The 13,695-nt window shown below is 54.1% G+C and overlaps 5 protein-coding genes and 1 non-coding gene across 6 annotated transcripts; 4 read left to right on the top strand and 2 right to left on the bottom strand.

The window, feature by feature from the left end:
* Nucleotides 1-2,904: 2,904 nt before the first annotated feature.
* APUU_21581S (class I SAM-dependent methyltransferase) lies at nt 2,905-4,074 on the top strand (the record flags this gene model as incomplete). Its single annotated transcript, XM_041700348.1, has 1 exon — nt 2,905-4,074. The coding sequence occupies one exon, from the start codon at nt 2,905-2,907 to the stop codon at nt 4,072-4,074; it is 1,170 nt and encodes a 389-aa protein (XP_041553343.1).
* Nucleotides 4,075-4,692: 618 nt separating this feature from the next.
* Nucleotides 4,693-5,791, top strand: APUU_21582S (uncharacterized protein; the record flags this gene model as incomplete). Its single annotated transcript, XM_041700349.1, has 5 exons — nt 4,693-4,919; nt 4,974-5,107; nt 5,158-5,511; nt 5,568-5,693; nt 5,748-5,791. 5 exons carry the CDS (start codon nt 4,693-4,695, stop codon nt 5,789-5,791), a joined length of 885 nt encoding a protein of 294 aa, XP_041553344.1.
* An 832-nt stretch (nt 5,792-6,623) lies between these two features.
* APUU_21583S (phosphate transporter) lies at nt 6,624-8,643 on the top strand (the record flags this gene model as incomplete). Its single annotated transcript, XM_041700350.1, has 4 exons — nt 6,624-6,686; nt 6,737-6,844; nt 6,890-7,221; nt 7,278-8,643. The coding sequence occupies 4 exons, from the start codon at nt 6,624-6,626 to the stop codon at nt 8,641-8,643; spliced, it is 1,869 nt and encodes a 622-aa protein (XP_041553345.1).
* A 198-nt stretch (nt 8,644-8,841) lies between these two features.
* APUU_t20015A lies at nt 8,842-8,912 on the bottom strand. The gene has a single exon. It is a non-coding gene; the product is annotated as a tRNA-Gly (tRNA).
* A 1,344-nt stretch (nt 8,913-10,256) lies between these two features.
* APUU_21584S (flavin-containing monooxygenase) lies at nt 10,257-12,119 on the top strand (the record flags this gene model as incomplete). The annotated part of the gene is made up of 1 exon (XM_041700352.1): nt 10,257-12,119. One exon carries the CDS (start codon nt 10,257-10,259, stop codon nt 12,117-12,119), a length of 1,863 nt encoding a protein of 620 aa, XP_041553346.1.
* A 181-nt stretch (nt 12,120-12,300) lies between these two features.
* On the bottom strand, nt 12,301-13,416 carry APUU_21585A (uncharacterized protein; the record flags this gene model as incomplete). The annotated part of the gene is made up of 2 exons (XM_041700353.1): nt 12,301-13,303; nt 13,370-13,416. 2 exons carry the CDS (start codon nt 13,414-13,416, stop codon nt 12,301-12,303), a joined length of 1,050 nt encoding a protein of 349 aa, XP_041553347.1.
* Between the last annotated feature and the right edge of the window lie 279 nt (nt 13,417-13,695).

Here is a 13,695-nt window from a genome sequence, read left to right on the forward strand (position 1 = left end):
AATAAGAGTAAGACCAGTTGGAGTACTCAGCATTAAAATCCCATACTAGCGAGTATATTGTCTACTAAAACTAAAGACAAGAGCCCTTGGGTATCTTTAATATTCTTCTAGCTATTAGAGTATGTCATACACCAATATCTCCGGGAGGTCTAATAGGTGATATAAGTGTAAAGTAAATAAACGACTGCAGGTAGTTATTCTTAGCACCATCAATGGCTGGCTGACTCAATGGAAGAGGAAATGCAGCGTAATAAAATACTATAGTTACAGTAGATATGGATGATAGGAGGCATTGTACCTTCCCTGTACTGTCCTGCCGGCTTCACGACAAGAGCAAGAATTCATGGCGTATTTGCAGGAGCTCTTTCGTAGTAGACAGCCATCTGGTGACTTGCTGCGAGTATGATACAAGTGAGACGCCGCATCCGCACCAACTTGAGGTTGTCGTAGTATGGAGGTGTCGTACATTCCCACTGATCACCTCCATCTCCTCTTCATCTTCCAATGCTATCCGAAGCAGACCCATCTCAGACACGCTTATCTCAGACACGCGTATCACGCCCAGCTCGGGGCATAGCAAGACCGTTGGAGGCTTTAGTCCACCGTCGGACTGAGGCCTCTGATCAGGACTAGACGGTTCTATTCCATACTCTACCTCTCATGGTTCGTGATCCAACAGGGGTGGGTCCATCTATCTCCAGACCTCGTCCGCACCATCATGACTATCCAGGTAGGTGAGGAATTATCTAATAGATAGGTTTGGTAGGGTCCAACAGGACAAGCCTGCTAGGTCCACCGGATGAACTGAGGGCATCACTCCACTCGGATGGAATCATAGTCTCTCAGTCGATCCGGATGCAATGCCCACTGACTCGCAAGCCAGCAGCTAGCAGCTACTCAACTACGCCACGCTACGCCAATACTGTACTACCAAGTGGCAAGCGCCCAGCACTCGGCATGGCGGCCATCTCCTCGGAGGGTTAGTATCTACATTCTACACCCGTTGGCCCGAGCCTGCCCCGTCAGATACCGACTGCGTGGTCACTGGTCAGTGTCACGGCCTGCCATTCGCGTCCCCCCTCCCATGGCAGACCAGATCGCCCTGGTGCACTAGGTGAAGCAAGGGATATACATGATTGGAGACTGCGTCTCGCCACCCACCGAACTTACCCTGAAGGCTAGCGTCTAGGGATAGAAACGAGGCTGCCTGGTTGGAGTGGAACCAGGGGATTCTTTTTTCTGTATGGACGATGCTCTCTACAGGTGCCCGAAAGTGGGCTGCCTTGGAGATAAGCTTAATTTAAGGTTGTTGTTGAGTGATACACCAAGCTTTGGGTGTGTATACACTATACAGATCAGTCTATGGTGTTTCTGCCGAACCCGGAACAGGCGGATACACTCGGGAATGGAGGTCACGTGGCGGTCAGTACGAGGGATTGGAAGAATTAAATAATTAGATTATAAAATAAAAGAAAAGAAGGAAGAAGGAAGAATGCGGGCGACAGTGTTGGAGACGAGCAGGATCGCTTCGGACGGGACAGAGTCACAGTCAGAGAATGCAGGAATACTCTTTGGGCGAGGCACGAGACCGATCCTGGTCTCTGTTCGATGCTCCAGTCTGACGTATCGTCCAGGATGATCCGACAATCCATGCGGGATCAACGAGGGCTTCGCGTCAGCGGATTCTGCCGCCAGCCCGTATGACGTGAGAGCGCAGGTCAGAGAGGGGAAGCAGAACGCCATGCTGGAACAGGTAAATATGACGAGACAGGCGGGAAATCGGTCAAGACGCAAGCCAACGAAGGGCGCAGGATAAATATCCAGAACGAGTCCAGCGAGTGCCAGCGACGAGACGCAGCGAGGTTGCGATCGGCCGGTGGATCAGAGGCAGGGTCTGATGACGAATCTACCAACTATCAAGTATCAACTACGGAGTAACTAACAGAATGAAAATAAAAATCCAGCATCATAGCGGTCAGCATCGAAATGAAAACGCAGAACAAATCCAGAACAGACCGGATATCCGGCTTTATCGTTAGCCTGGCCACAGGGCTGTCAGACCGGGATGCGGCGGCACCAGCCGGAGAGAAATGCCTGAATGGGCTCACCAACGATTAATAATGGAAGAACTGAGCCAAGAATGAGCGGGGACTCTGGATCCTGAACGGCGCGAACGGCCTTCAACTTTGCATACGAGCCACAGTTCCAGCTCCGAGCCCGACCCGACGCATCCCTATAGGGCAAGGGGGGTGACGATGCCTGCGCACTGGCCAATGGTGTTTGACGCCATTGATGATCAAGCATCTTCTGAGTTGGCTAACTTGGCTTCCTGTGCATATTACGTAGCTGCTGTGTAGTGTAGACTGTAGAGTGTAGACTGGTGTGGGAGTGCGACTGCGACTGTAGATGAGACTGAGACTGTAGACTGGGACTGTGTAGATGTAGACTGAGAGATGTACGGAGTACAGAACAATGCGTTAAGGTATACCGTAAGTCACTGACTCATTCGTATAATCTTCAAGATCCTGAGCCCATCCGACTGTTCCGGCACCGCCAGATCTGGTCCCAGCCCACTCATGCCACCCTCTAACTGCCCCAGGCAGGTCTGCTGGCAAATCAATATAACTCGCCCTTGGAGACTGCGCGGAGCACGGAGACCAAACGGCAGCTCGAAAAATAAATCCCCTTCTGGCATTTTCGCGCACTAGGGCCGTCTATAAATTCGGCCCTGGCCCGCCTCGTCCGTCGCAGCGTGCATTCATGATTCCGGTGCGCCTGATTGACATGATCCTGTGTCGACATCATAGCCTGTAGCTTTCTCTGTCTCGCCGTTCTCTCGCTGTGCTCTCTGCATCCTCGTGTCGACTTCTCCGCCCGCCATCCGCCTTGTTTTAGTATAGTAAAATGGAAACCCAGCTCGCATCGCACCGCTCCGGGCGCAGCTCCTCGAGCTCCGTCGACGTCGTCGCGACCGAAAAGCAAAAGCTCGCCTCAGTGCAACTATCGCAAGAAAACCCCAACGGGCTGCCCGACCTGCGCAACTCAGCATCCCCCAAGCGCTGGAAAACATTCTGGAACTCCTTCCGGTACCTGCAGCACCTCACGCCCAAACAGGTCGACGACTTCATGGCCTCGTACGTCATCTACAACCTCGACTGGTCGGACGAGCAGGAGATGGTGCGCGTCCTGGGCGCCAACTACCAGGACAAAATCGGCGACTGTCTGCAGGCCTACTACGGCGTGCTGAACCACCTGTGCGCGCTCGGCGATGTCGAGAAAATGTATATCCCGCCGTTCATGAGCGCGCGCGCCTCCGTGCTCGAGAACCAGCTGCTGTACGAGGAGTCGATTGCGCAGGACATCGGGCTGCAGAGCGGACACCGCGTGTTGGATCTGGGCTGCGGGCGCGGGCGCGTCGCGGCGCATATGGCGCAGTATTCCGGCGCGAGAGTCACAGGCCTGAATATCGATCCGAACCAGGTGGCGCAGGCGCGGCAGTTCAATGAGGAGATGGGGTTCGGCAAGACGAATGAGTTTGTCGTGCAGGACTTTAATGCGCTGCCGCTGCCGTTTGACGATGGGAGCTTCGACGCCTTCTACCAGATCCAGGCGCTGAGTCTGTGCAAGGATCTCGGGGCGCTGTTTCGCGAGATCTACCGGGTGACCAAACCGGGGGCCAGGATCTCGCTGCTCGACTGGGTCAGTCTGCCTGGGTATGACGGCGCGAATGAAGAGCATGCCGAGCTGATGCGGCGCGTCAAGCCGTTGATTGGGGCTGTGGGCACACCTACGCCGGAGATTCTGGAGACGGCGCTCATGGAGGCTGGGTTCACGGTGCTGCGATCGGACAATGCCAGCGTGGGCGACTTGCAGGCGCCGCTGATTGACAAGGTGGACTTGTACTTCCGGTCGATGCGCCAGGTGATTCTGGGGCTGGTCAAGACGCACGTCCTGCCCAAGCACTTCAAGACGCTGATCAACCGGCTGTGTCTGGACGGGCAGGCGTTTGTCAAGATGGACAAGATGCGTCTGATCACGACGAGTTATCGCATTATTGCGCAGAAGCCGAACTAGCCGTTATACAGTATTCTCTGCTGTTGTCTTTGCTGTCTTCTTTGCTGCTGTTATGAGTGCTATACCTCGCTATTACCTCGCTAAAGCTGTCTTTGAGCCGGAGTTGGTCTTGTTTCTGCATTTCTTTCCTGTTGATATTGTTATTCTTTCGTAGGATACCCGGTTGGAGTGGGCTGTCCATTGTCCATAGAGCTATATAGATAATTGATCCATTGGACTCACTGCCTGACTCAGTTGGCTATTATTAACTAATTAGCTAGTCTTACTTGAGTTAAAGGCCCACAGCCTTCGATCGCAGCCATCCGTTTGCCCACGTTGTCCTCCTGTGGCCCTGCCATCCAGCCTGCCCTTTCGTTCCACCAAATCGGCGTCTCTATCTTGACAATGCCTGTTCGCTTGGTTCCTAGCTCGTCTCGGCGAACAGCTTCCTGGTTCCGTTGGAAGCCTGTGCAGCTGGATGGCCGGTACTTAGGTAGTCACCTTGGTCGTCGCCGTCTGCAGTCTGGGTATCTGTCTGACATGCCTGTTCACTGTTCAGTTGCCGATCTGCACGATCGTCGAGTCCCTCAGTGCTGGAACCTTGTTGCCAGTTAGCTATCCTGCCTTTCTGCTGCCATCATGAATCCGTTCCCTCTCCAAGAGGCGGACGACTGGCCCCTCCCCAGTCGACGAGAGAGCACTGTGTCTTCCTCAACGCACTCGTCTGGCTCTCTCAGCTTCGTCTCCTCGCCCCCTTTCTCGCCCTCCCTGAGCCCGTCCACCTTTTCCACGCCCGGTTCGCGACCGCGGGAGGGCTCCGTCAACGATGAGGTCGCCCGCCTACCCCTCAGTCCGGCAGTGACAGTGTATGTCTTCCTGCGTCTTTTCTTTCTTTACGTCTTTCACGGCTAATGAAGTAGGTCGTTTGTCCGGAGCAATCGGCTGTTCAAGCTGCGGTACTCGTTCATCAACATCCGCAAGGACTTTACGGGGGCGCTGAAGTGTCTCGAGCTGGGCGGCGGCATTGGGCAACAGAATGCCTTTCTACACAGCTGTCTCTCTCTCTTCCCTTACAGTTATCTCTGCAGTTACTGACGATATCAGTTATAACAACGCGCCTCCCCGTCCCCCACCTCGAACACCCCAAAATCGGCACCGAACCGTCCCTGCGCATCTCCTTCCTCGACGAACAGACCGTCCAGACAGGGGCGACCGTCTTCGCAACGCAGATCTCGTACACCTTCGAAGACTGGAACGACTGCCTGCAGTTCCAAGAACTCATCCTGGCCTCCAAACTGGCCTTCATCGCGGGCATCGCAGAGGCAAAGTCCAAAGGCCGGGGCGAGGAATGCATCAGCCAGAACCTGCGCATCCTGCGTGGGAATAGTGGCAAGCTGGTGATGATCTTCTTTGCGAATTCGCAGCGCAAGGAGCGCAAGCGCTATGTGTCTATTCCACGTACGCATAACCCATACCCATATAGTCTCTTTCTTGGATTTGTCTAACCCCCCCAGTCAGCTGCATTGAAAGCGTCACCCCTGGCAAGAACCCCCGCCGGCCGGTGGTTCTGCAGCTGCAGCCAAACTTCGACCATCTGGCGCAGATGAAGACGCTGCAGATCCAGTTTCTGGATAGCGATGGTACTTCCCCTGTCTGTCTTGACGAGTTCAACCACTGACTAGTAACTACTCCAGATCAAAAAGCGTTTGTCGAGTTCCTGGCAGAGAATAGTCGGTGACTTGCTTCATTTCTTTATTCGTTCTTTATTCGTTATTCGTTTCTAGCTTCGCATGGATACCAGGGTCGGTTTCGGGTTGATTGGCATGGCGCGTTTCTTACTTGATGTATAATTCTTCTACTACACCTAATGAGATGATGAGTGAAATACGGGTCATGAGCTTTCTTCCATTCTTCCACTTTTTTTCCTCCCACCGAAGATCTCAACTGTAACTGTAAAACTCTACACGACAGACAACGTGGGATGGCGAGCTCGGATAAAACAGAAACACCAATAACACCACAAAACAGGACTATCGAGTGTGACAAGTGGAGCAGCACAGAATGAAAATGAAAGAAGCAGCAGCGTCTCTCAGGGCTCCGCCGCAGCACGTGGGGCGAGCATTGGTTCCTGTTGTATACAACTGCCCAGAAACTGACCAGTAAGCAACCACTAACCAGCGCTGTTTGGACTCCACCCCGGGAGCTTCTTTAGTCTTGTTCCTGGGCCAATCAGACGCTGTGTCCTGCCACGAGCTTCATTGTCAAGCCGAGTTCAGGGCACTGGACCTGTTGACTTGCGTGCCCCGCCATCGACATCGCCAGTCCCATCGATCCAGTCTCACACGGCCTGCCCACGCTGCTCTGACTCGCCTGCGGCTGTATATGTGCGGCACTCCGGCCATGTGCTCGTAGGCCGATGCTGATCTGCTTGACTGACTGACGCTGACTGACACCTTCTACCCTCCTTCGAGAATTCTCTCTTCAACTACTTGGCTGCTGCCGTCGTGGCATACTTGGCTGTGATGCTTCGCTAGACAAGACTTCTTATCTCTTGGACACATCTCGGCACCATGAGTAAATTCCGCTCGAGGCTGTACAAAACCGACCGCGCCAGGGACTTTGAGCATGAGCAGGTAACTTGACTGGTTCACTGAGATACTCTTGATTTATACTGACTGAATAGGACCGCCATGTCCGCACCCGCCAGATCTACGAGACCATCGACCGCCAGTCGTTCCAGTGGGTTGTTGTGCTGGTCGCCGGCGTCGGCTTCTTCCTCGACGGATACACAGTAAGACATCACCCACAGAATCGTATCGCATCGCTAACAGAATAGCTCTTCGCAAGCAACATCGCCCTGCCCATGATTGCCTACGTCTACTGGCACGACGAGACCTCCTCGTACCGCTCGACCTGCATCAACATCGCTACTCTCGGAGGCACGCTGCTCGGCCAGGTGCTGTTCGGGTACCTGGCGGACCGCAATGGGCGCAAGAAGATGTACGGCGTGGAGCTGGCGCTGCTGATCACGTCGACGCTGGGCGTGGCCATGTCGTCGAATGGCGAGCATGGCAGTATGAGTGTCTTTGCGTGGCTGATTTGGTGGAGGATTATTGTGGGCATTGGCGTTGGGGCGGACTATCCGCTGAGTGCTGTCATTACATCTGAGTATGTATACATATCACTCTTTATATATACTGGGTATGGCTAATGAAACTCCGTAGATTCGCTCCCACTCGCCACCGGGCCCGCATGATGGCCGCCGTCTTCTTCATGCAGCCCCTCGGCCAGATTGCAGGCAACCTGGTCTCGCTGGTCGTCGTCGTCGTCAGCAAGAGACAGGGCTTCGACGACATCACCCGCACCGTCGACATTATGTGGCGCTGGGTCGTGGGCATCGGCGTCGTCCCTGGCGTGATCGCAACCCTGTTCCGGTTCTTCATCCCCGAGAGTCCTCGCTTCCTGCTCGAGATCGAGGACGACCCCGTCCAGGCCGAGTTCGATGCCACCACGCTCTTCAGCGACCCGGCCTCCCCCGACATTGACGACAACCTCAACAACCCTTTCAACAGCATCAACCTCATCGCCCCCTGGAACGAAATCGCCCTGCCCTCGCCCGCCCTCTCTGCCTCGCAGCAGCCCCCCGGCACCACCACCTCTGTCGCCCTGACCCTGCGCTCCATCGACGAACACTCGCACTCCAATTCCGCCGCTTCATTCCGCTCCAACTCCCACGCCCAGTTCATCCAGCCCGCAACCCTCAACTCCCACTGGCGCCTCACCCACCAAGACATCATCCAGTACTTCTGGACAGAGGGCAACTGGCGCACCCTCGCCGCCACCTCCCTCTCCTGGCTCCTCCTCGACTTCGGCTTCTACGGCATCGGCCTCTCCTCTCCGCAATTCCTCGCAAAGACCTGGTCCTCCCTGAACCTCTCCGGCCCCGCCCCGCCCTGGATGACAGACGACACCGGCAGCACAGACATCTACACCATGTTCCAGGACACCTCCACCCACTGCCTCATCATCCTGAACACAGGCTCCTTCATCGGCGGCCTCTCCCTCCTCACCGTAATCCACAAACTCGACCGCGTCGCCCTCCAGAAATACGGCTTCCTCGCCCTCGCCGCCCACTTCATCGCCCTCGGCACCATGTTCATCACAGTCCACAAAGAGGGACCCGTCGCTGTCGTCCTCTACATCATCGGCCAGATCCTATTCAACTTCGGCCCCAACGCAACAACATACATAATCCCCGCCGAAAGTTTCCCAACTCGGTACCGCGCCACCTGCCACGGCATCAGCGCGGGCGCCGGCAAACTCGGCTCCATCCTGATCCAGGTTTTCTCGGCGTACTATAAATTCGGCACGGGGCCCGGCGATGACCAGACGATTCGCCATGGCTGGATGTTGATTGTGTTTAGTGCTTGCATGGTGATTGGGGCGGCGGTTACGCATTTTTGGATCCCGCCGACCCAGAGGGGGAGCGATGGGAGGGGGAAGTTTTGGGCGGGGAAGCCTGAGACGCTGGAGACGTTGGGGTTTGGCAGGAGGGGGTGGAAGAGTCGGTTTGCGGGCGTGCGGAGGTGATTTATTATTTATATATCTCTCTCTCTTAGTATATATATTTTGTTTAGAGGGTGGTTTGAATAGATACCCAGATATAAGACCGCCAGGTCTACGTCACGTACGGCACCTTAATTTGGAGTGTTTTCTGTTTACACTGGAGTACAATCTGTTTTGTATGTTATAAAAATGAGGAGTGAATATAAAAAAGAAGAAAAGGAGTGCATCATCCGTGAATCGAACACGGGCCTCATCGATGGCAACGATGAATTCTACCACTAGACCAATGATGCTGGTTGTTGTTTCCGGGTCCATTTTTGACATGATATTCCGGCGATCCTTTTCCTGCTTATATTATGTAGTGTTGGAACTCGTTGTATAGTTACTTCTCCGAATTTACTGACACGCTTCATAAATGAGATTGTTATTAAAGGTTGATATTTTTCTGGATTTGTTTAATAAAATATAGAGTACGGGTTTGGAAGAGGTGTGGCTGATAATATCAACTAACTGTCGTTCTACTCAACTTTATATATTGAAAGCACTTTCGCTCGTTGAATATCTTAATATCGCATCTCGGCCGACAAACTAGGTACAGAAGCTAATGGGTTTCTTACTATGCTGTCGGCAACAAGAGGATGGGCGTCTACTAATTCGTAGATTTGGTGCTATTGAGTTTCAGTGCAGGAGGATTGGGTATGTATACCCATATATTCCTGCCTGATAGTGATACTGATAGTGATGCACAATACAGTCTACCACATCTTGAATAATTAACAAGCAGACATCCCGGGCCTGTATAACCATAGGAAAAAGTTGGAGCTTGGGTGATGCAAAGAGTGAGTGCTCAACACAGAAGATTGGCCCCCAGACCCTATCGACAACACCTTCCTGGAATCCATCAGGGACTATACTGTAGCGCAAATTGTTCCCGATCAAGCTAACGCCATCCGAGAAGGCCGTTTGGCCTCTGGAGAGCTTACACGTATAGTTCCTGGTATTGTTGCAGGTGACTGACTCCATATTCCCAAACGGGCTGCTTGGGGCGCAGTGGAAGGCTGTGCATGGACCGCCTGGAGCCCATCAGTTCCATGTCTCCACGCCTCTTATTTCTCATCATGTGGAGAAGGGCAATGAACAGCTGCCACAGCACAAGGTTCGGGCAGTTTCTGGGATGGGAAACTGGTCAGAACTGTTGGGGTTAGAGATAGACTCCATACTCCTGAAACGGCAGGACTGGTTTGCCCTACGCCCTATGACCAGATTGTACTTGCGCATATGGTCTTGGATGTTAGAAGTAATGTGCAACACGACTAAATATCATGGGAGTGAGCTACACTCTGCAGCAGAGCTTTACATCAACACTGGTCGACAGATAGATGTATAGACATCTCGGCAGCCACGGATGAATGCTGTTACTGTCCTATCAGGGTCAAATGTTATATAAACTGCCACTCAGCCTGCAATATTCTGTAACTGGACTGTATGATGACCGGGGAAAGTCCGAGATGTATAGAAGCCTAATTGGGCGATTGTACCTGAGGCACATGCGGGGTAAGGAGGGGTAACACACCTACACTTCTCTCCCTCCATCTTTCATCCAACCCACCATCTCACATCTCCCAATTACCAGAGCAATGGCTTCTGCCTCCAAGATCGAACCCGGCTCATTCAACACCCCCGTCGGGACCTTCCCGGCAACATGCACCTCCACAAACATCGACGCCCACTCTGTGGCCACAACAACCCTCAACGCCCTCAACACCGCCCTCTCCCAGAATGACATCCCAGCTATAACCCCCCTCTTCCTCGAGGACAACTCCTTCTGGCGCGACCATCTCTGTCTATCCTGGGACTTCCGAACCGCCAAAGGCCGCGACAAGATCAGCTCCCTGCTAACCTCCGCATCATCATTGAAGAACATCAAGCTTGAAATCGACAAGAGCACCCCGTTCCGCGCCCCGCAGGTTGGCGCCATTGACGCCCTCGGCGAGGTGTTCGGTGTGCAGTTCTTCGTTACGGTGCAGACGGCTTTCGGATCCGGCCGCGGCGTCGTGAGACTCGCCGAGCAGGGCGCGGGGAAGTGGTTCATCTACACCCTGTACACAGCCCTGCAGTCGCTAAGCGGGTATGAAGAGAAAGTCAACACGCGCCGACCATTTGGCGCAACGCATGGGGAAGTCGTGGATCGACGGAACTGGCAAGATCGACGCAATGCAGAGCGGAACCTTTCAGACGAGCAGAGCCAGCCTGCCGTTGTGATTGTGGGCGCGGGCCAGTCGGGGCTGTCAATAGCGGCGCGGCTGAAGATGCTTGGTGTAGATGCGTTGATTATTGACGAGGAGGACCGCATTGGGGATAATTGGCGGCGCAGGTACCACCAGCTTGTGCTCCATGATCCGGTCTGGTTTGATCATATGCCGTATCTGCCGTTCCCGTCGAATTGGCCGGTGTTTACGCCGAAGGATAAACTTGCAGAGTTCTTTGAGTGCTATGCGAAGTTGCTAGAGTTGAATGTTTGGACTGGGTCGAGTATCCGGAAGTCAAACTGGAGTGACGACGAGAAGACCTGGACGGTGGAGGTCACGAGAAAGAAGGACGATGGAGGTAGCGAGACGAGAGTCCTCCGTCCGCGCCATGTCATCCAGGCAACAGGACACTCGGGGAAGAAAAACCTCCCTACTTTCAAAGGCGTCGAGTCCTTCACAGGGAGCAGAATCTGCCACAGCTCTGAATTCCACGGGGCCGCAGCAGACGGCCAGGGGAAGAAAGCCGTCGTGGTGGGCTCCTGCAACTCCGCACACGACATTGCACAGGATTACTACGAAAAGGGATACAATGTAACGATAGTGCAGCGCTCATCTACCTGCGTCGTTTCGTCCGACGCCATCGTCAACATCGCACTAAAGGGTCTCTACGAGGAGAACGGCCCGCCGGTAGACGACTCCGACGTCTTCCTGTACAGTATCCCCAGTTCGCAGTTCAAAGCGCAGCAAATCAAGATCACCGCGCTTGAAAACGAGCGCGACAAGGAACTACTCGATGGTCTGGCCAAGGCCGGATTCAAAGTCGACCGCGGGCCTGACGACGCCGGACTACTGTTGAAATACTGGCAGCGCGGCGGCGGATACACGATTGAAGTCGGGGCCGGGAAGCTCATCGCCCAGGGCAAGATCAAGGTTAAGCAGGGCCAAGAAATCAGCGAGGTCGTTCCGCATGGGATCCGGTTTGCTGATGGTTCGGAGTTGGAGGCGGACGAGATTATCTTTGCCACGGGGTACCAGAACATGCGAACACAGACGCGGATTATATTCGGCGACGAGATCGCGGACCGCGTGAATAGTGTTTGGGGGCTTGATGAGGAGGGTGAGCCGAGGACGATCTGGCGGCGTAGTGGACATCCAGGGTTCTGGTTTATGGGCGGGAATCTGGCGCTGTGTCGGTATTACTCGCAGTTGCTGGCCTTGCAGATTCTTGCTGTGGAGAGGGGGTTGAACTAGATTTACAGGTCAGATTGAAAGCGTGATTTAGTATAGATAGATTGGCAAATAGTAAAAATAACAGAATCATTCTGGGTATTCACATCCTATACTCCGGGTATACGCTCACAACAAATCGACAAGCCACGAAGAATCTATAGAATACGAAAGCCACGCCTCCATGAACTAAACAACCCATGAACTAAACCCACTCAGCCTGCTTCGCTACCCAAACCGCCATGGTCAGAATCAAGGTGTACAGCCCCGCACCGTCGTCGATCATCAACGCCCCAAGCTCGCCCTGCCAACCTTCAAGCCCACCAACATGGATTCCCCGCCGAGACAACTGCGCCAGCCAAGGCCGCCTTAATGACGTCGTCTCACCCCCGGACTCATTAGAAACCCCGAGGACAAACCGCTCGCCGTCCTCTTTCTCCGCGGTTGCTGGACTCGACCGCGACGGAGGCCGTTTCTCCCAGTCAAATACTACCATTCCCTTGTCATCTCGGAACCGATACCGTCCTGGCGCAGGCGAGCTCGCCTCCCACGACCATCCAGACAGCGGGAAGAACAGCTCTGCGTCCGGCGCCGCGACTCCCTTCGCTCTAGGTTTCGGCGAAGTATGAATCACAGCCACGACGTCATTCTCTTCCTCGTCTTCGTTCTCCTCAGAACCTGACGCAGATGCACTTGCATACGCAGAGTCCTTGCTTCCCTTCCGCCGCCGTGGCGATCTGAATCGCGCTCTCCATTCGCTGCTTCCACCACCACCTCCTCCTCCTCCTTCCTCGCCTGAGACGGAGCTCGCCCCGGATCTTGACGCTCCTGAACCCGAGCGTGGTTTTGTCGCGTGTCCGTTTACAGGCGGGGTGAGGAGGCCGTTTGAATGAACACTCGAGCGTCCATTGCTTTTACTCCGATTCCGGTTCCGGAGATGTGTGTACGGTTCGCTCTGTGTGAGGTATAGATCGCGGCCGTGGACTTTCCGGGACCGATTCTCGTTATGGAGCGGGATTGATTTGCCGAATGAAGAAGGGCGGTAGAGTTCGAGGATTGGGGTGACGCGTGGAGTGGAGGATGTTTGTTGCAGTTGTTGGATTTGGAGGAGTCGGCGGGTGGATAGGCGTAGGCATTGTCGGGATTTCTTCGCCTTGCTGGATTTTTTGGGGGGTGGGTGGGCCAGGGGGAATGTTTGGCCGTGGGGGCTGTATTTCGTTAGTATTTTGGGAGAAATCGAGAGAAAGAGTGTAGGGTGTAGATTGTAGACGAACCTGTTCGACGAGCTTGCGTCGGAATTCCCACGTCTCGATCTGCTCATTTTGACGATTTTCCGCGTTCACGAACCTCAGAAATTGATCGATTGAACAATTGTAAACTCGATTGAGCCAAGGAGGATAAGCAGCGACTATATAGGTTCTGCAGTCATACAAGCCTCATCCAGCCTGGGGCCAGGGCGCAGCACAGCCAGCCGATCAGGCGAACGATAAATTATATGGATAATCCGGCGTACGAATACGACAGTCCCAAATTCAGCCTTACGAGCACACTGATGGGTCATGTCATAACGGGGCGACGGACGTGCCCTTTATACGTTCGG

Source organism: Aspergillus puulaauensis, chromosome 2, assembly GCF_016861865.1.
Source record: "Aspergillus puulaauensis MK2 DNA, chromosome 2, nearly complete sequence".
Classification (NCBI taxonomy): domain Eukaryota; kingdom Fungi; phylum Ascomycota; class Eurotiomycetes; order Eurotiales; family Aspergillaceae; genus Aspergillus; species Aspergillus puulaauensis.